Source organism: Notolepis coatsorum, assembly GCF_963971535.1.
Source record: "Notolepis coatsorum genome assembly, chromosome: 7".
Taxonomy (NCBI): domain Eukaryota; kingdom Metazoa; phylum Chordata; class Actinopteri; order Aulopiformes; family Paralepididae; genus Notolepis; species Notolepis coatsorum.
Genome location: NC_140171.1, coordinates 52,163,310 through 52,186,174, shown reverse-complemented (window position 1 = coordinate 52,186,174; position 22,865 = coordinate 52,163,310). Strand labels below are relative to the sequence as shown.

The 22,865-nt window shown below is 47.6% G+C and overlaps 1 protein-coding gene across 1 annotated transcript in view; it reads left to right on the top strand.

Annotated features, from left to right (window-relative positions):
- Positions 1-22,865, top strand: part of dnah6 (dynein, axonemal, heavy chain 6) — a gene marked incomplete at both ends in the record, with an annotated part of 372,041 nt that overhangs the window by 302,732 nt on the left and 46,444 nt on the right. Inside the window, 1 exon segment of the mRNA XM_084318285.1 lies at positions 10,904-11,064. Coding sequence (XP_084174411.1) covers positions 10,904-11,064 — 161 coding nt within the window.

Here is a 22,865-nt window from a genome sequence, read left to right as displayed (position 1 = left end):
GGAACCCGATGGAGGAGACGTGGAACTCACACTTCTCCGCCTTGACGAACAGCTTGTTCTTCAGTAGGCGTTGGAGGACCCGGCGGACATGCTGGATGTGCTCTTCCATAGAGCGGGAAAAGATCAGAATGTCTTTCCAGATAAACAAAGACAGAGCGGTTAAGGACATCACAGAGAACGTCATTGACAAGGGCCTGGAAGACAACAGGGGCGTTGATCAACCCAAAAGGCATTACCTTGTACTCGAAGTGACCGAGCGGGGTCTTAAAGGCCGTCTTCCACTCGTCTCCCTCTCGGACGCGGACAAGGTGATAGGCATTTCTGAGGTCCAACTTCGAGAAAATGGTGGCACCTTGCAGGGGTTCGAAAGCAGAGTTAATCAATGGCAGGGGGTACTTGTTCTTGACCGTGATGTTGTTGAGACCCCGGTAGTCAATACAGGGGTGAAGCAAGCCGTCCTTCTTGGACACAAAAAAGAACCCCGCGCCGACAGGAGAGGAGGAGGGGGTAATAATGCCCGAGGCCAGGGACTTGTGGACGTATTTCTCCATAGACTCCCTCTCTGGGCGTGAGAGGTTAAATAGGCGACTAGCGGGGAGCAGATCAATAGCACAGTCGTACTGGCGATGAGGTGGCAGGGAGAGGGCCTGTTGCTTACTAAACACAGCCTCTAGATCGTGATAAATTGGAGGAACAGTCGAAAGGTCAATAGTTTCGTTGGGAACGGGAGAACCAGCGGCTCCCAGTGGCAACCACGCCGACCATAGACAAGAGGCGTGGCAGTCAGCACTCCAGCTCGTGACTGAGCCCGTTGGCCAATTTATTACAGGGTTGTGTAGCTTTAGTCAAGGCATGCCTAGAACGATGGGGTTATGGGGGGAATTAGTGACATGGAAACGGATCTCCTTGCTATGATTCCCGGAGAGTCGAAGGCGGAGAGGCGTGGTGTGGCGGGTTATTCACGAGAGTAACCTCCCGTTTAGACCTTGAGCATCGCGGGGAATTGGCAAGGCGTCGGTGGCAATGTGGTAGTGGGACACTACCCCAGCGTCAATGAGGTTCTCGTCTGCGCCTGAGTCGACCAGTGCGGACAGAGGAAGCGATTGACCATTGTTGGAAAAGCGTGGCACTGAATTGCATATTTGGACCGGAGCTGGGAGCATAATTAGGGCTCGTACATGCGCCCAGCGTCACTGTCGAGCCTCGTCGTTTGGGCAAACCGAACATGAAGCAATGGAGTGGCCGAGTTGCCCGCAGTACAGACATGCCCCAGTCCTGAGTCTGTGACGGCGAGAGCGGAGAGGGAGGCGAGAGCGGTCGAGTTCCATAGGCTCTGTGTCATCGGCTCTGCGGCTCTGCAGCGGCACACTATTACCGGTGCGCTCCGGGTCTGCGGCTCTGCAGCGGCACACTGTTGACGGCGCTGGCTTTTTCACGGCAGCGTTCCCGAAGACGCGTGTCCAAATCTCTGGCTAAGTTGATCAACTCGTCAAGGGAAGTTGGCTTCACCTTAGACGCCAATTCGTCTTTTAGGACGTCGCTGAGGCCCTGGCGAAAAGCCCCTTGTAACGGTGCGTCGTTCCACTGGGAACCAGCTGCCAGGATCCAAAATTCAATAGCGTACTCGCTCACGCTGCGATGGCCTTGGCGGATGGTGAACAAGGCGGCCGTACTATCTGAACCACCGGGGGGATGGTCGAAAACTTTTCGCATGTCGCCGATGTAATCGGAGTACGAATCGCAGAGGGGAGAATTACTGAAGTCGAGGGCGGTTGCCCATTCTAGCGCGAGGCCCGTGAGCAAACCAGACAGGTAAGAGATCTTGGATTTGTCGCTCTGGAAGGTTAGTGGTTGTTGCCCGAAAACTAAAGAGCATTGGAACAGAAAGGCACGACACTTGGAAACGTTTCCGTCGTAATGCTCTGGCGCGGGTACATGGGGCTCCCTGTACTGGGATCAGTGATGCCACAGATTACTTGTAAAAGTAATCTGATTACTGATTACTGATTACTCCTTTAAAAAGTAATCTAAGTTACTTTACTGATTACTTGATTATCAGAGTAACTTAGTTACTTTGAAAGTAACTAGGTTACGGAGTCGTCGTCGTTCCCCCAACAGTTTTTTTTTAAACGCTTTATTGAAAGTGCATAAATTGTTTTTAACTTGTTTCTCTGCACATAACGTAAATTGTTAAACTAGTGCTTCAGCTTCTGTACCATCAAGTATGGTAAAGCAACAGTCTTAGAGCAGCCAGCCAGTGGTTTTACAAAACCAGTGTATCACATCTAACAAATGCAGGCTGAACTATTCAATTATATCAACTGTAACTATTAAATTGTTTTTATAAATGTCTCTCTATAAACATACAATTACCAGTCTCTCTTTAACATGTAAATTAACTGTAAATCTGGCAAATAAGAGCTTTTGCTCTGCCACCATCAAATATACATTAATCAAAAGGGAAAGAAACAATCTCTCTCTTTTGATGTTTGGCTGGTGGACCTCCGAGTCCTCCTGTACCTAGTCGAAGCGTCGGCTAGTGTTGTGATTCCAGATGCTTTCAATGCAATTGGATGTGCTGTTTTTAGCGGTAGACAGTATTTTGTTTCCTCCGCATATGAATGTTTTTTTCACCCGGCTTAGCTGACACAAACGTGAAGTAGTGACTGAGGCTACGTTTAGACGAGCGTTTTGGGATGGAAGTCAACAGAAACCGCAAAAGTCGTCTTGCGATTTCACTTTTAATTTTGCATTTAAACAAGCGTTTTGGGGTGGAATTCTCCATGCAGACGAGGCTGTAACGACGGAGCCCTGCTGTCACACGATTGGCGCATATGTCACATGACGTGCTGTGAAGACCCGCCCTACTCTGCCTCTGATTCGCAGACTGTGGATGGGGAATGTGATTGGACCAAATCAGAGTCACTCACAGACAGAGGGTCCAGTCACGCCGCGGGACACATTCTTGTGTAACCCTTTCACTGCCACACGACGTCACTCCCAAATAAGAAAAACAGCTCAAAATTTATTTTTGACTGTCGAAAACGAAATAAAATACTGCATTCCGCCTGCATTATGAATTTATGATGAGATAGTAACGAAATAGTAACGCACAGCCACTTGGACAAGTAACTGCAATCAGATTACTGGCTTTTAAAGATTAACGCGTTAGATTACTATTTTCGGGGAAAAGTAATCAGATTACAATAACGCGTTACTTAGTAACGTGTTACTGGCATCACTGACTGGGATGCTACAGGTAGGGATTCCACGGGTGGAGAGACAACAGGTGGAATTAGCTGGGCTGCTACATATGCATCGAAACTCTCAAATTGTCTGTCTCGCTCCGCGGAGCTGAGCGTGAGAGCGCCGAGTTGGGTAATGGTTTCGTCCAGTATTTGTGAGTGTTGGTTTACCAGAACGGCATGTCCGTTGACAGCGGCCTGGATGTTGTTGCTCCATTCCGTGGCGTCCTGTGTTGCTGAGTCCGACGTCATGGTCGCAGTGTTCTGTGAGGGTAGGGGTTTAGTGGAGCCCAATAGCAAACAACAGGAGGAGAGAATGGAGCGGTTTAGGTTTCTTTAATTGTACTTTCCCCAACAGACAGAATAACATCAGGAATGTGCAACAGGCATGGGTTAGAAATGTTCTTGGGGGGGGAATGGGGACAGGTGCACTCCCAGTGCAGCCGTAGGCAGAGGACACCGGTCTTGTGTCGAGAGAGACTGAGAGCAGGAGTACTCCTTGTGCAGCACAGAACATCCAGGCAGGAAGGACGCTGGAGCGGGAGTCCTGGGCACAAGAGAGACAAGATTAGGAGAGGAATAATCACAGAGCAGGTCTAGTGGCGCTTTTCCACTGCATGGTACCTACTCTACTCTACTCTACTCGGTATTTTCGGTTTTCCATTACCAAAGTTGGTACCAAAGTTGGTACCAGGTACTTTTTCTGGTACTTTTTTAGTCCCTGCTCGACTCTGGTTCCAAGTGCGAGCCAAGCGGGTAGAACTGGTACTACAAAAGTCACGTGAAACACTGCAGACCACTGATTAGTCAGAAGAGAGACGCGTCACTCGTTGGAGAGTCTGAACGAAAACAGAAAGCCGCCATCTTTAATGTCTCGCATAGGATTTCATTATGGTTGCAGCAGGCACAAGTTCAATAAACAAACGATACAGTCACTGTGTATTCTGCCTCATTTATTGATTAAACAAAACCGACATCAACACAATTTGCCACCGAGCGGAGAGTTTAGTCTCGCAAAAAGATCGCTGACTTGTTAAGGCTTAAGCTTGTTGTTAGGTTAGGTGCTAATGTTGTGCTAGCGTTTTAGCATGGCTATCGTACATAACGTGATCAATATAACTCGCTATTGATTGTTTGTATGAGTAACGTTAATGCTAGTAGAATAGACACAACGTGAGGTAATCACCATCCATTTTAAACCGGTTATTACCTAATGCTAACGTTAGCAAATAGACGCGAGACTGGTAACGTTACAGCTTTGTTGTTAGCCTAATGCTAACGCTAACGTTAGCATAGACAGCCTAGCTAACGTTAACGCTTGTAGAATATACACAATGAGAGGTAACGTTAGCGTTAGCAGAATGGACACAACGAGAGTCTCGTTAATGTTGTTATTGATTGATTGATTGAAAACTGTGTTTTACTCTGGCTTGCGCCTAGCTCACGGACATAGCTATGCTGCCAGCCTGCCAGGAGCTCTCACAGAGCTATGGAGCTCTCAGCTGTACACCAGCAGCCCCGCCTCCCCACACGGAGACAAACTGAGTACTTTATTTTAGTACCTGCAGTGGAAAAGGAACGAAGTACCAGGGACCTAAAGCGAGTAGAGTAGAGTAGAGTAGAGTAGAGTAGAGTAGAGTAGAGTAGGTACCATGCAGTGGAAAAGCGCCATAGGAGTCTTCAGGTAGAGTCATCGTACCTAGGTAGGCAGTTTAACACTGCGACGAGGAACGACAGGATCTGCCAGATGATATAGGGACCGCCTGATGATGTAATCGCTCACAGCCGCGCTGATTGAAGTCCCTCTGGCAGCGTGGGAACGCTTCAGCAGGAAGCTGCCCGTATATGGGCACGGCAGGATGAGGGCAGAGGAAGGCACGAGCCCTGATCATGACAATATTTCTCTCTCTCTCTCTCTCTCTCTCTCTCTCTCTCTCTCTCTCTCTCTCTCTCTCTCTCTCTCTCTCTCTCTCTCTCTCTCTCTCTCTCTCATTCATCACGGTGGTGAAAAAAGTTAGTCTGGAGCCCATTTTCACATGATCATTTTAATAATCACATTATTACCATTGTTGCGTTATGATCGGCATATAGTGTGCATGTAAACACACTCAGTGTTAACGTTATATGAAAAATACATAGCTAAGTCATACTGTTTTTTCTTCAGGGTAGATGAGCAGCATTAAGTTTGTACTTGTCTGGGTGGGTGGGATGTCCGGGTGGGGAAAGATGTTATTGGATTAGATGTTATTTTATCACACACCACACTACTGACACTTTGGATTAGATATTATTTTAGCACACACCACTACTGACATTTTGGATTAGATGTTATTTTAGATGTTTCTGTTCAAATAAAATCGTATGTCCAAACAAATGCTTGCAGTTACATTGTCCAATTACCTATATTTATTACTTTTTGAGTGGGGGCGCGAGTGTGGGGATTTTTGGCTGGTGAAAATGCTGAGTGGCTAGTGACTTTGGGAAAACCACTAGCCACAGTGGCTAGTGAGCCAAAAAGTTAATGCCAAGCCCTGGATACGCGCATGAAACGCTGAAAATAACCAACTGTATTATTATTATTATTATTATTATTATTATTATTATTATTATTATTATTATTATTATTATTATTATTAGTATTATTATTTTCCAACAAGATAGCCTACATAGAACATAAATAGCCTGTCTCAGCACATGGTCTCGGGGTGTCAGACGGCAGCACATGCAGCCTGGTCACAATCCGTCCAAAAACACTTACTCGGATTGGTACAGATATCGCAGACGTTGCCAGCACTGTACAGCCAGCCTTTATGCGACGGATACACTTTCAATTTTGACAGAAGATAATCTCCCGATTCAGATATAATTTACAAACGGTTCCAAATATATTTAATGTTTGTAGGCATATTTTCACACCACCAACAAAGTACTGGGTCCGTTGTCTCTTATTCGGAATGGATTTGGTGCCAGCTGTCATTTCTGCCCGTCTCCTCTCCGACACAAAAATATTAAAAAAATAACAATAAAAATAACAATAGGTACATACTAGAAATAAGCTTTTGAATAAATTCCAATCCCTCTATATATAGTATAAATATATATAAAACGTTATACACTGTGTTATCTTCAAGGGTAAATAGGTTTTGCGGCTCCAGGTGAATTTTATTTCGTGCAGGAGGGGGAAAATGGCTCTTTTGATAGTAAAGGTTGCCGACACTTCCGGCTCTCGACATGAACGGTCACAGAATACCCAGCTCTTGCTGTTCCCATGGATACCAACAACAAAAAACAGCAAAAAGAAGATATACGGGAATATTTGCGCATTTCTTGCTCGCCATACTGTGGATTACAGACGTGTGCCTGAATTCAGCACAGAATCGTCAGGAAACGGCGGTGGAAAGCAACAAAAGCGAAAATCTACAGTCCCATTGTGACTTTTACCTGTTGAATGGCTCGGAGAGGAAACATCCGGCTATTGGAGCGGCAGCTATTCACAGACTGCTGACGGCGAATCCCGAAAGAAAGCAACTACCCCGACAGGCAAGTTTGATAGAAAATCGATGTTTCTATTGTATTTGCTCCTGTCGGGAGACATTCACCAAAACCCGGGACCTGTTTTAACACGCCGACAGGCGAAGAATCAACGGCTCATCCTCACACCGTCGCCGGCCGACGACAGCGTCAACAACATCAACGCAACTTCCACTACAGCCAGCGGATGCACCAACCGACCAGCAGGCGGCGACATCCCCTCACCGAAGCCCATGCAGAGGAGCCGAGAGGCGAGAGGGAGAGAGCTTGTAAACATGGGACACAGATCAGCACGGGACGAGATCACCATGGACCCGCCGGTTGACTCGGCTAGCCCCGCCAGGCCAGCTAGGCTACCCGGGCCAGGACAAAGGACAGACCCACCCCCCCTCCCCCACAACGGAGGGCCTCCAGACACATCTGTGGACAGCGACCAGCCCCCCCCCCCCCACGTTGCGGGCTTTCACACCGACCAAAGACACCAGCAGAGGACAAAGGATCATCCCCACCCCCCCTCCTAACAACAATGGACACAGGACCCCATCCCCCCCTCCCCACCTACCGCCACAAGAACAACCACACACCACAGTGGAACAACACTTTGAGCTAGACGACATAAATAAAATAACAAACACAAATGGACTTCACATATTTCTCCAAGCCCACGTGACTGAACTCAAACTAGAAAGAAACAGACTAAGAAATGACGTAAACTCCATGATAAAAACAGCTTTCATCAAAATTTCATCAATGACAAAACTGAGGAAAACAAAAATAAACCATGTGAACTTTGGAAATTTCTCAATAATCAACTAGGCTGCAGTAAAAAACTCAAAACCAGGTTCTCAAACATAAACATAAAGACGGACAACACGCTCATCACAGACAAACTGGATGTAGCCAATTACTTAAACACTTTCTTCACAAACATAGCCACAACACTGGTAAACAAACTACCCTCCCACTCAGGGCAGTATGGGGTAGAACACATAGTAGCATACTACAAGAACCTAGGCGTCCACAAAGACGATTTCAAACTGGAAATGGTAACTACAGATGAGGTACTCAAAAAACTGAGCGCCCTCCAACCGAACAAGGCCACTGGCCATGACAACATACCCTCCAAATTCCTCAGAGACTCAGCAGCCGCCATCACCCCAGTCATCACACACATAATAAACCTCTCCATAAAACAGGGACACGTCCCCAAGGACTTCAAAATTGCGAGAGTAACACCCTGCACAAAAAGGGCAGCAAATTAGACCCAGGCAACTACCGCCCTGTTTCTATCCTTACATCCATCTCGAAAGTCATGGAAAAAATAGTATACGAACAGGTCGAACAGTACCTCGCGGAAAAAAATCTAATCTACAAATTCCAATCTGGCTTCAGAACATCCCACTCCACTGACACATGCCTTCTCTATTTGAACGACCACATCAAGCAAGAGGTGGACGAGGGCAAATACTGCGGCATGGTCATGCTAGACCTACAAAAGGCCTTAGACACTGTCAATCACACCATTCTGATTGACAAGCTAAAAGCAATTGGTTTTGATAGTTTATCAGTGAGCTGGATACAATCCTACCTGGAGGGGAGAGAACAGATGGTGGAGATAAACGGTACCCTACCCCCCCCCCTCACAGTGAACTGGTGTTCCACAAGGAAGCATACTAGGACCGCTACTGTTCCTAATTTATGCAAATGACATGTCGTCAGCTTGTGACTGCAACTTGTTCCTGTTTGCGGACGACTCAGCCCTGCTGGTCTCTGACAATGAATGAATGAATGAATGAATGAATGAATTCATTCATTCAAATTAAAAAAAAAATCCTTAAAGGAAAAAACCTTAAAAAAAGAACAAAGAAAAAAACAGGATTTATAAACAAAAGAGCAATGTGTTTGGTTAGCAGACATGTCCAAAAAAAGGAGTAGAGGGAAGCTTAGCTTATTGATCCCTACCCCCTACAAGAATAAGTTACAGGTTGAAAAAACCCACAGCTCGGAACTAGGCAAAATCTGCATATGGCTCGCCGACAACAAACTATCATTACACATGGGCAAAACAGAGTCCATTCTCTTCGGTTCAAATAACAAACTCAGCAAGACCGACGGCTTCTCAGTTACAGTGGGTGACAATATTGTCACAAGGAAAGATGAAATTACCTACCTGGGCCTAGAGGCTAATCTTTCCTGTGACAAAATGGCATCCAATGTAATAAAAAAGGTCAACCAACGAACTCGATTCTTGTACCGGATCTCCTCTCTGGTAAACAAGAATACCCTGAAGGCTCTGGCAGGAGCACTCATTCAAGGGTACTACGACTATGCTTGCACCTCATGGTACCAAAGCACCTCAAAGGCACTAAAAACCAAATTACAAACATCTCAAAACAAACTAGTCAGACTACTGCTTGACCTGACTCCTAGAACCCACCTCACCCCTGCCCACTTTGCCAACCTAGGATGGCTTAGAGTAGACGACAGAGTACAGCAACTTGCAATGGGCCTGGTCTACAAGATACACTACACGACCAAGGTACCCATGTACATGTCAAAATACTTCCCAAAGGTCAGTGAATACCACAATCACAACACCAGAGGGAGCTCCACAAATCATGTAAAACCCAGATTCGGTTCAAACAAGGGACTAAACACGTTTCGCAATTATGCCACATCAATGTGGAACGCCCTACCCAAAGCTGTAAAGGAATGTGAATCACTACCCACTTTCAATAACACTCTCAAAGAACACCTACGGGAGACTGCAATTCGAAACTGGCCCCTACAAATGTCCTAACCCAGTTGTACAGTAAAGACCAATTATGGCCTTGTCAGTATTCCAATGTACAGTGCCCCCCCCCCCGTACCCAACCCCCCCCCCCCCCCCCCACCTCCAATGTACAGCCCCACCCAACCCCACCCCACCTACCCAACCTCCTCCAATGTACAGTTTCTATGTCAAATGTATGTCAGTATTCCAATGTACAGTGTCCCCGTCCCCCTCCAATGTACAGCCCCACCCAACCCCACTCAACCTCCTCCAATGTACAGTTTCTATGTCAAATGTATATACACTCTTTTTCTGGATTTTTTTAGTATCACAAACAGTACTGTATTTGCAAATCTGGTATGTCATAAATGTATAGATGTAGCAGTACTGTCTATCTGTATGTCGTGTCTGTTATATGATGAATTGAAAATGGGGGACCCTGATGTAAACAAGATGAAAGTCTTTCTCTGGTCTGCATCCCCTTAACAATTGTATGTATTGAGCTGTACTGTACTGTACCCATTCTGCAATCTGTTAATACACTTTTCAATCAATCAATCAATCAATCAATCAATCAATCAATCAATCAATCAATCAATCAATCAATCAATCAATCAATCAATCAATCAGACCCCTGCCCTAACTCCAACCCCCACCGTTCATGCCACACCCCTTCATCTCTCTCTCTCTCTCTCTCTCTCTCTCTCTCTCTCTCTCTCTCTCTCTCTCTCTCTCTCTCTCTCTCTCTCTCTCTCTCTCTCTCTCTCTCTCTCTCTCTCTCTCCAGTATGAAAGTCAAAGGTGATCTGAATAGTGAGATCTTTTCTTTTTTTCTTTATTTTATTCTTTATTTATTATTATTATTATTATTATTATTATTATTATTATTATTATTATTATTATTATTATTATTATTATTATTATTATTATTATTATTATTATTATTATTATTATTATTATTATTATTATTATTTAATTTTTTTCTTGTTTAAACTGTGGATTGTTTGTTTCTTGTATATGGTATACATTTTTATTTGGTGTAAATTAGGTTGTACGCCGACCATCAAGTAAATACTTGTTTAGTTTAGGAATAAGGGGCAGGTAACTATAAGATTTATTCTTCTTCCTGCTCCTTTTGTCCATGGTATGATATTTATGATTGTGTATGAAGAACTCTGATTGTATTGATTCCATGTGGCAAATAAAACTCTGAATCTGAATCTCTCTCTCTCTCTCTCTCTCTCTCTCTCTCTCTCTCTCTCTCTCTCTCTCTCTCTCTCTCTCTCTCTCTCTCTCTCTCTCTCTCTCCTCCCTCCCTCCCTCCCTCCCTCCCTCCCTCCCTCCCTCCCTCCCAGAGTGGATTCCATCTCACTGGGCCAGGGCCAGGGACCAATAGCGGAGAAGTTGATCCAGGAAGCCATGAAGACGGGAAACTGGATCTTCCTGCAGAACTGTCACCTGGCTGTCTCCTGGTTGTTAGCCATGGAGGAGCTCATCAAGAGCTTCACTGAACCTGGTACTGAGATGCACACGCACACACACACCAGGGCCAGATGTAGTATTATTGGTATCTGTGTATAATAATAATAATAATAAACTGTATTTGTATCGCACCTTTCATACAAAAATTGCACCAAAAAAAAGGCAGGCATAAAATTAGCACATAAAGTGCAGACATATAAAATCACAGTTTTTCACTAACATCCCAATAGGCCACCTTGTTTATGCTTTGATTCAGTTTAAAAAATAGACAATAATACAAATTGTAAAATAGAATAGATAGTAAAATAAATAGTAAAATAGTGCAATAGTGCAGTGCAATAAAATAGTAGAATAGAATAGACAGAGTAAAATGATGTAACAGTGCTGTAACTGAGGGGTTACAAAACCCTGACTGTATTAAAGATTGTGATAGATTAAACCACTGCTAGTTATGTACTTTAATTACTGGCCAGACAGTACATCAAATATAGATGGTGAACACCCACAAGAACACGGCATTGACACAGAAATAGTATTTGAGGGTAATTTATTATTATTAGGCAACGGTAGGTTACAGAATGAGAATTAGGGTCGCGCTTGTATGGCGAAGAATATACGTAAAGTCAGTCAAGAGCATGAGTCACTAAGAATAGCAGGAATCCTACGATGGGTCTAAGTTGACGCCACCTGTTGTATAGTAGCAATTATATAGGGCAACACTGGTACCGACTGGAGACAATGGGTTCCCTCCGGGGGTGTAAGGCCTGGAGGGTAGAGGAATGTTCGGGTACTCCATCTGATTCAATGAGGAATAAAGAGACTCCAGGTACAGGAGTCGGTCCTTGTAAACTCCCTTGATCAGCAGCAAAAGCAATAATTGTAATCCAAATGCCAGACAACATTGATGACAGCTAGCCAGCCCCGTCCACGAGGCAGGCCCGAGTTGTAATCCTCACGAGGTTGAATCTCAAACGATAGTGGAAATCAACGATGCTCTTCTCCGGTGGTCACGTCCCAAATCAATATAATCCAACCAGGAATGGTTCTGCAATTGCCGACGCCGATTCTCCTGTGTACATGTCCAATGCTACACACGAACGAACTGGGTTGCACGATATACAATAATGAACGACTATTTACTTCACATTAAACTAGATCGACTTGACGTTACTTCACTAAACTCTGACACTTTTACTATTCTATTCGCACATGTTCTAAACGCACGGTTGCTCACTTCAATGTTACCGAACTTGTCACACTGCTGCTTTAGACGAACTGAATGAACCACTGCTGGGCACACCTGCGCCAGCATATATACTTAAGTGACAATCTAGTACCAAACCTCAGTTCTTGTCTGGTATCAATACACTGTCTCCGGGCATGTTCTGACATGCCTGAAACTCGCCCATTGCACCTGTCTGAGTGCGAGACTGCCTGGAGCCTAGGGCGCTATCCAATAAGGAGAGCGAAATATTACTATGGTTTGGACGCAGGTAAAGGGATATACCGTGTATATATAAATAATATCCAAAGTATATAAATAATAAAGGCAGATTCTCAACTTTAATCTGGCCCTTCACAACAGCCGCCTCCTAATTAGTCCGCACCTAATTAGTTAGGGGAGACAGATTAATAGTCCAGTCAACTGCTCAATATCTGTTGTGAGGAGTAGGGCAATCTACAAAGTCAGTGGGTCATGGTCGTCATCAGGGGAGTCAGGGAGCCTCGGCAACTCTATCAGCCTCGCCACGGGTCGGGTGTAGGTCCGCCCCTGGACAATAACTTCTGCCGCTCTGACCTTTCCGTCGGCACCAGTGATCACTTTGCTTACGCGGCCGGCCGGCCACATAGCTCGGGGTAGTGACTGGTCTATGATCATAACGACTGTGTCCACTTTTAAGTTGTCCCTGTCCTTGACCCGCTTCTGACGGATGGTAGGGAGCTTAGGAGGAAGCGGGCCTGAGACTGGTTGATCTGTGCTTGGCTGTGTCTCCACATCCTCCGTCTGTTCCTCTTGTTCGGTCTGTACCCCATCTGAGGAGGAGCCGGTTCCGGCCGCCCCATCAAGAAGTCGCTTGGGGTGCTGGGTTCGAGGTCAGCTACGTCGCTTGGAGCACAGCTGAGGGGGTGGAGTTCGGAACTCCCTCTTCTTGGGCCCACGGTTCTCTCACAGGCCTCTCGTCTAATGTCAATAGCCTCTCAACGGGCTGTACGAGAGAGTGGCCGGTGTCGCTCACCTTTGTGTGCAGGCAGCGTGTAGACGTGGGTTGACTGTCAAGTCCGTAGAGGGGGCCCTGGAGCGTCCACCCCAGTCGGGTCTGAACCGCGACTGGGCATCCTTTGGGTCCGATGTGGGCCGCCTCAATTGGGAGAATGAGGTCCGCGTGGTCGGAGCCTATGAGCAGGGTCGGTGTGGCGCTGTCGATAAGCGGTATAGGTAGTCTGCGTAGGTGCTCGTACTTCGCCATCAGCTGTGGGATGGGGTAGTTGTAGCTTGACAGACCTATGTCATGGCCTGTAAATGCTTTAGTGATGCTGTACCGCTTCTCGGGCTGCCCGACCGCTGCTATTTTGAATGAGACATTTTCACCCTTTATGGTCTTCAGGTCTCGCTGAATAGTACGGATTGTCATTGTTTCTTTGTTACCCCGCAGGCCCAACTGGGCTGCGGCGGAAGCGAGGAGGAGAGTCTTTTCAGATCCATCATCTAGGACGGCGTAGCTCAGGAGCACTCTGACCACTTTGATGAGCACTCGGGGGGTCCCGCTCTGCTTGGGGTCTATGTGGAGCACTCCTGTTGGTGGGTTGCCTTGTCGGGCTAGTCCTTTCTTGTGGGCCTCACGCAGTGTATCGCAGCGAGCGTGGTCCTGTGTGTTCGTCCTACTCCACTGATACATTTCGGCGGGGGTCAGTTTCTGGTAGGCTTCACACCGTGACATGGAGTGTCTGCTGCGGCAGTAAGTACACCAGGGGGGGGGGCCAATGGATCTTCTGTAGTGGTGCCGACTCGCGGTAGTCCGAGTAGCACCGTGACTCCCAGTGTCTGCTGTAGCAGTCAGGACACCAGGGGGGGGGTCCAGGACTGGTTTGTGGTGACACCGCCTCGACATGGTACATCACCGTGACAGGCTTACTTTGTTGTCCTGGCGGACGCTTGTTGCTGTCGTGCAGGACCTCCAGGTGGGCGCCGTCGCACTTGCTGCATCTTTTCTTTAGGCAGCACTCAGCTGCCATATGGCTGCGCGCGCAGCGGAAGCAGCGGCGGTTCGCTTTGATCCACTGACTCACCTCGTCAGCGGTCAGCCTCTTGAAGGTGTCACATTGAGACAGCCAATGTTCATTTTCACAGTACTGACAGACAGCCTTCCACTTCTCCTTGACGTGGGTGTTGTGGCTCGTCTGCCGTGGCTCAACCTCGGCTTGGTGCATAACTGTCACGGACCGGCGGTTGTCGTTGAACCTTCTCGGTCCATCTCTAGGGTCAGAGCCACTCCACACGAATGTGTCCAATCGTAGACTGCTAACTTCCCTGGCGAGGAAATCAGCTAGGTCTAGGAGGGATGGTTCTGGGCCGTTGGGGTCACTGTGGTCTCTCTGCCGCCGAAAACGTTCTTGACGGGCTGGAGGGAGCTTCTCCAGTATCCGCTCCACGTTAGAATTTGCATACAGTTCATGTCTCCCCTTCTCCTTTTGGGACCCCAGCATCCCCACGAGGGATTGTACCTTGATAGAGAGGTCATCCAGTGCTCTATTGTCTTTGGCTGGGGGGAGGCGGTCGATCTCTCGTATTTCTTGGATCACGTAATCCCATATGCGTCCATAGCGCTGGTCGAGGGCCACCAGAGCCGCGGAGTATGGGGTGCTTGAGTTGGAATATGCCAGCGCTATGTTATGCGCTCTGGGCACCTTGAGATGCTTGAGGAGGATGGCATTTTTGTACGACTCGTCGGGGACATCGGACATCATAGTCTCCAAACACATGCGTAATTCCATGTACTGTGCTCTGTCCTCGCGCGTAAAGTCTGGGAACGTCGGTGTGCCAAGGTAAGATGCCATGGATGGCTGGGACACCGATGAGCGTAGGGGGAGAGGCCTCCTGGGCGAGTCTCCCCGTACGTGGGGTCGTGGGTTAGTGCTGGGTGGGTACCAGAGGCCAGGTGCTGCTCCTCGGTGCTGACTGTGTATTAAACTCAACCTTGGTTTGGGTCGGGGGTTCATAACGCAGTGGCTCGGGGCTGGGGTCGGGGCTGTACTGGGCCTCCTGGTCCAAAGTAGGTTCGTGCTGGTGGGCTTGATATCCCTCCTCTTCCTCCGCTAGGTCTTGGAGTCTTCTAGTTAGTCTCTCGGTGACGTAGGCCGGTTCTTCCCGTTGGCTGGGTCCCGTATGGACCGGTCGGGGAGGGGGCTCGGCGACGTAGGCAGGTTCTTCCTGCTGGCTGGGTCCCGTGTAGTCTGGTCGGGGAGAGGGCTCGGCGACGTGAACAGGTTCTTCCTGCTGGCTGGGTCCCGTGTAGATGTGTCGGGGAGGGGAAGGTGCCCTCGACCCGTGTCGTGATGATCTCCGGGAGCTCCGTGTGGAGGAGTGGGGGGTAGCCCTCTGGATCAATTGTTCTATCATCTGCGCCTGCAGGCGGTCCCGCTCCGCTTCGCGCTGTGCATTGGCGGCGTCGCGCTGTGCATCGCGTTGCGCGTTGGTACGGTCTCGCTGAATGGTTTCTTCAGCCTGGAGGCGCCTCTCTTCCAGTCTGATGGTCATCGCTGTGTCGGCCTGGAGGCGACTCTCTTCTAGTCGGATGCGTTCTCGCTCGTTCTGTTGTTGCGCCTGGAGGCGTTCTCGTTCCACTGCAGAGTGTTCGCGCTCACTAAGTGTCTTTGCTTGGAGACGGTCTCTTTCGGTTGAAGCTGTCAGCGTGGCGATTAAGGCTTACGCCAGTCTCTGGTCAGCCTCGCTGGGGGATGACACTGATGGAGGTGATCGGGCGTTGACAGGGCTTGGTGGAGACCTGTTCTCCTGGCGCGCTCCGAGGTCTATCTCCTGGGCGCGGTTCTCTTCTCGTGGTTGCGCGCCGAGGGCTGTCTCGGGTACGCGCTCTTGGGTTGGTTGTGCACCGGGGTCTATCCCTGGAGCGCTTTCTTTATCCTGGAGCGCTCCGGGGTCTATCCCGGTGACGCTGTCTGGAGGTATAGTCACGTCATGTCCCGCTTGGTCCCCCCCGTGAGCTAAGTCAGTTTTGTTTGAACCCTCTGGGGTCTCTACTGGCGGGGCCGCCAAGTCGATAGGAGTGGGCATGCTTAAACTATCCGTTTTATTCGTATTTAACGTCCGTTTAGATAAGCTAGGGGGTAGAACGAAAGCGAATTCCTCCAGATATGGAGGTGGCTGACGTTTGCGCTGCGGGCGTTCTAGCTTGGGGGAGCCGCTTGGAGAGTGTTCACCGCTGGCCATGTTAATATTAATATTAAATATTACACTGATACCCTCCGGCTCGAAGGATCAATTGTAACTGAGGGGTTACAAAACCCTGACTGTATTAAAGATTGTGATAGATTAAACCACTGCTAGTTATGTACTTTAATTACTGGCCAGACAGTACATCAAATATAGATGAACACCCACAAGAACACGGCATTGACACAGAAATAGTATTTGAGGGTAATTTATTATTATTAGGCAACGTTAGGTTACAGAATGAGAATTAGGGTCGCGCTTGTATGGCGAAGAATATACGTAAAGTCAGTCAAGAGCATGAGTCACTAAGAATAGCAGGAATCCTACGATGGGTCTAAGTTGACGCCACCTGTTGTATAGTAGCAATTATATAGGGCAACACTGGTACCGACTGGAGACAATGGGTTCCCTCCGGGGGTGTAAGGCCTGGAGGGTAGAGGAATGTTCGGGCACTCCGTCTGATTCAATGAGGAATAAAGAGACTCCAGGTACAGGAGTCGGTCCTTGTAAACTCCCTTGATCAGCAGCAAAAGCAATAATTGTAATCCAAATGCCCGACAGCATTGATGACAGCTAGCCAGCCCCGTCCACGAGGCAGGCCCGAGTTGTAATCCTCACGAGGTTGAATCTCAAACGATAGTGGAAATCAACGATGCTCTTCTCCGGTGGTCACGTCCCAAATCAATATAATCCAACCAGGAATGGTTCTGCAATCGCCAACGCCGATTCTCCTGTGTACATGTCCAATGCTACACACGAACGAACTGGGTTGCACGATATACAATAATGAACGACTATTTACTTCACATTAAACTAGGTCGACTTGACGTTACTTCACTAAACTCTGACACTTTTACTATTCTATTCGCACATGTTCTAAACGCACGGTTGCTCACTTCAATGTTACCGAACTTGTCACACTGCTGCTTTAGACGAACTGAATGAACCACTGCTGGGCACACCTGCGCCAGCATATATACTTAAGTGACAATCTAGTACCAAACCTCAGTTCTTGTCTGGTATCAATACACTGTCTCCGGGCATGTTCTGACATGCCTGAAACTCGCCCATTGCACCTGTCTGAGTGCGAGACTGCCTGGAGCCTAGGGCGCTATCCAATAAGGAGAGCGAAATATTACTATGGTTTGGACGCAGGTAAAGGGATATATCGTGTATATATAAATAATATCCAAAGTATATAAACAATAAAGGCAGATTCTCAACTTTAATCTGGCCCTTCACAACAAGTGCACTGCAATAAAATGGTTCTGGATTACTGTTTAAACAGTTTAAAGTCATCTTTACCTTCCCTGTTTGGTATGCACAGTTTAAAACCTGACAGTATTCCCTCCTGTTTGATACCCACTTTGACCCTTCAAACCTCCCTCTCTGGGCACAGTTCTAGGCCTGGGTCCCCTACACATTTTTAAAGCCTGACCGGTATTAAACTGTGTGGGTATCAAGCAGGAAGAAAGACTGCCAGTTTAGAACCTGTAATAAAAGTAATAAAAGAGTAAAATAGAATGGACAGAGTAAAATAGTACAATCTACAGTACAATCAGTAGCTGAGTGTATTAAAAGGCTATGGTGAACAGGTAAGTTTTTAGCTTATTTTTCTTTTTATATTTAGAGATCTAGCTTCCCTAATGTCCATAGGTAGTGTGTTCCGGGGCGGCTACGTGGCGAAGTGGGCAAGGCACTCGCCTCGAATGCTGGAGACGCTGGGTTCGATCCCAGCGCTCCACATTGCTTTCAGTTTAGCTGGTCGTCCGTACTAATACACATTGGCCGTATTAGGGGGTGGGAAACTGATGGGTGGGGATCCGGCGTTGTGGACAGCGACTCCTACAGGTCGGTTGGTGCGCCTGCGCAGTGGAATCAGGAAGTGTCGGGGGCAGCGTGAGCCTCCCACGCGTTACTCCTCGCCACTGAGAGATCGAGCTGCGCAGGTGAAAAGATGCGACTGCTGTTACCTCAAGTACCGGAGGGGACTTGTGCTATGTATGACTTAGTCCACATTGCAGCCGGCTTGTGGGAGGCAAGAAACAGCGTTCGTGACAGGGGAGGGTTGAATTGGATGATACGAAATTGGGATGGGAGAAAAATATAGAAAATGGGAGAAAAAGTGGATAAAAAAAAAGGTAGTGTGTTCCATAACTTGGTGCATACTGTAGTTTGTGAAAAATCAATACAATAAGAAACGCTCCGAAGGATTTATGAATGACTCAGGAAATTAAAAAAGATCAATACATTTGTCAGTTACACAAGCATGTAAATAAAATAGCAAGTTGTGATCTGACTTCTTGTTCACTGTTGTTGAGTCTCAGCTAACGTTAGCTTGATACCATTAATAACCTCTCCAAACATTAGGACACTCTACTTCTCCTGATGCTTTTAATAAACCAACGGTAGTCTGATTTGGCAGCCTTATGGCTGCGGGCAATGACATCAAAGCCATCAAAAACTCAGTTACAGAAAAGCGGCTAATCAACTAATCATGAAGAAATAGCCAAGGTACATATACAGTATGAGTAGGCTAGATAAAGAATGATGTCGACATCCCCATGTACAGTATAACGTTATTTTAAGATGACTACTTTCAACGACAAAAGCAGTTTATTCTCAAACAACTGCCAACACATCATCTCAGCTCAGCCCATGAATATGTCCGAGTTCATATCTCTTCATTATTCTGCATCTATGGGATGCAGTTACTCTGAACATCTGGACAAATTAATTTGGGTGCAGCTTTTCGAGATGTGCCCTCCAGTTGCTAGTAGTGAACAGGGCATCTAGCTTACATACCTTGCATACAACTTTGTCTCCAGGTTCCATGATTTTGCCATCTACTGACCAAAGTCGTAGTTGTTTCCATAGACAGGGGTGCAGATTGTTTGGAGTGCAAATCGCTCTCTCCATTCCCCCATTGACATAATGACACTCATTATTGCCATGCAGTTGTTGTGGAATTATTGTCACTTTTCAGCTCCATATTTCCCCCACCCTTATTAAATATAGTACTTTTTTTTTCAGCCTTGACAGTGTGTCCTTGTTATCGTTGTGGAGCAAAATATATATTTTAAAGGTTAGGTAAAGGTTAGGGTTAATGGTAAAGGTCAGGGTTAAGTTCAGGCATAGATATGGAATAATGAGTACCGGTAGATATGAAATACACAGCCTTCTTCCGTGGATTCAAGCGTTTACCTTGTTGGGGGACCCGACACTTGTTGCTGTGGATACCGTCCTTTGTATGCATCAGTGGGCTGGGCTGATGTGCTGGTGGTGCCAATTAACTAAAAAGATATAATAAAAAAAAATAAGCTGCTTCTGTTGTTGGAAGAGGTCAGATAGTGTTAAAAGCTATGTGATCAAATAAGCTGCTTCTGTAGTTGGAAGAGGTCAGATAGCGTCAAAAGTAGTGGTGGGACTCGATTAAAAATTGTAATCGAATTAATTCGAGACTTTCTAGGTAATTAATCACATTTTAATCACATATCAATATTTGATGCGAAAAGTAACATTTTTCAATTCAAATGAATTTTGGTATACGAGTAAATCAATGAATATACATTATACATACGTTTAAGCAACAAAATCCTGTATTAGCTACTACACAGACCAACAGATCAATGCAATTTTTAAGAAAGTGCAGCAATTTTAGGAATAATAATTATATTATATAGCACAAAGGACCTTTTGTAAACTCAAGCACTTTCGCGGGTGAGTGAAAGCGAGATTACATCTAAACTGAATCTCTCCATCTGGTTTCCAGGCAATCATGCTCCTCATTGTATTCATCATGGCAATGACCAAATAGCTTAAACCATGTCCCACATCTTAAATGGTTGCCATGTATACAGGGGCCTCTACATACGTAGGCATGACAGAATAGTAGATTTGATAGCAAAAGATATCTCTTCTATTTTTAGGTCCTCCATCACGCTGTTCTACTGTGAAGCCAAGCATGTTTAACCTGATGATTCTGTGTTCTCTAATATTACAGCTAACACCCCTGATGTATTTGTTGTAAATTAACACCTTAGGGAGGTGTCCATTCTTGAGGTTGGGTGTACTTTTGATTACAGCTTAGAAGAAGCCTTTCTAACCAAAGTGTTGAAATACCAACAGCTACAGCAGACCATCTCACAGCTAGGCTACAGATGTAATCTTCTAGTTTTTATCTTTGGAAGCCTAGGGCATGTGCACAAGTTGGTTGTGAGGGGCCTACAAATAGCCGGTCTCCCCAAAAGGAAGGCCAAGCAGTTAGTAAGGTACTGCTCAGTATCAGCTATTATAGGAAGCCGCTCAATTTGGAGGAGGCGTTGTTTCCTTTACCCATGATTCATGTCCGATGTGTCTGACGAGTAGTTCAGCCATACTGTATGTAACAGCGTTCTGCCGTCCATGCACTAACTAAGGTTATCCTATAACCCTAGTTATATGAATATGGCGAGCGCTCTGCTCTATTGGAACTGTCCCTTTAATCATATGCTATCATGAAAACGTTCAACCACATGCACGCACCTACACCTGCCTGACCACGCCCACATCCGCTCACATATAAGCGGGGTCATGGCCATACTACTAGCTCCTTCCCCAGTCTTTCACCGCCGAAACGGAAGACACATGGGGTCCTCAGTGAGTCAGAGCAGAGCGCTCGCCATATTCATATAACTAGGGTTATAGGATAACCTTCGTTATATTTCATATGGCTTTACGCTCTGCTCTATTGGAACACAAGAGCGGAGCAGAGCGGAGAGCCCGACAGATGTACCCGCTGAGGTCCCCTACAACCATCAGAATACCGGGGAGGATCCGGGCCCCGCCGCCCCCCCCTAGTGAGGGACGGGAGGGAGACCGGACCGACTGCGAAGAGGGAACAGACCGCGGGACTTACCTTTGTTTAGAAGGGCCCGCGACTACTCGGTCGCGCATCCCGCACGCCCCCAGGGAACGGACGTGAAGCAAAAAACACAGCCCCCAACATCGCGGGGTCGGGGTCAAAAATCCCCGACCCCGTGGCAAGGCCGTAGCAGCGGGGCGCGGAGGAGGCCCCAGCCCCAGGTCACATCCCGGTGGCTAGGACCCCCCATAAAGGGGCCTGGCGAGGTCAACGAGGCCGCCGCATGGAGACCCCACCAGACGGTCACTGGTGACACCACCCCCCACATCGCCAGTGTATCGGACAGGGCATACAATAGATGAAGGCCCTTCTCCACCTGGCACGAAGGAGGCTTCCCCCCCACAATGTCGTGGGGTCAGCTGGTGCACCGGGGAGACAACCCTCCAAGGAGGTTGATCCCTCAATCCAGGCCGACAGGTCTTAACAAGAGCAGAACTCGACCTGCGCCCGGAACACTGCGGACTAGACAGGCACGCCTAAGGGGCTAACTGTAAGAACAGTATCCCGGCGGAAAGGGTGTTCGGTATGCCGTGCACCACGTCACAATCTCATGGGGTCACGAACCTTGCGGAGTCGGGGTTAGCCAACTCCGCCAGCGAACAGATTCCACCACGAACCCTGACCCTGCCAATTTATTAATCCCGCAGGGTCGAGGTTTCAGAGAAAGAGTTTGACACAATTGGCAGACGTCATGAAACATGCAGGGGCATACTCTCGGGCAGCCGGGGTCAAACCCGGGCTCAACCGGAGAGTCGACTCTGCTACCGACACACCGGGAAGACAACCATCCCCCTATGTTTATTAACAGAAAATGGTTGCTCCCTCAACCCATTAAGAAACCCCGGAAACATAACTGTGCGTATACACAGGCTATACAATGCAGTTCAAGGCGTTTCAGGTTTAGAAAGGGTTAACCCAGGCCAACAGGTCAACAAGGGCAAAGCCCGACCTGGGCCTGGAGGACCGGGACCTACACAGGGATGCATAGAGGAGTTGACAGAAGCAGCCTCCCCGACAGCCCCCTCCCATCCCCGGTTTAGCAGGGAGGGAGGGGTGAAACGAATGGAGAAGGACCAACCCACCTAACATTTTGCAAAAAGGTACAACATAGTACGGACCAATGCACACCACTGTTAAGGGCAAGTCGTAGTGGCATCTATATGACACACACATTCATGACATCCGGCGTCTGGCCCGCCCTGGCATGTTCCCCCCCGGAAAAGCTCAGGGTCCTTCTGGGTACCAGAACTTGTCTGCGCCCCGGCGGACAACGGGTTAAACTGATCCGGTCCGGCGTGACCAGGACAAGTCCTGTGCCCTGTCACGCCGCCGCCCCCAGTCCTAAGAGGGGGGTAGGTACGCGTGTCGATCCAAAACATCACAGGGGGCGCCACCAAGACGGTCAGTACGCAAAGATACCGCTCCCGGTGGCCCACCTAACGGGCGTGAAACCCCCCTGCCAATGTTTGATCTACTCCGCCAT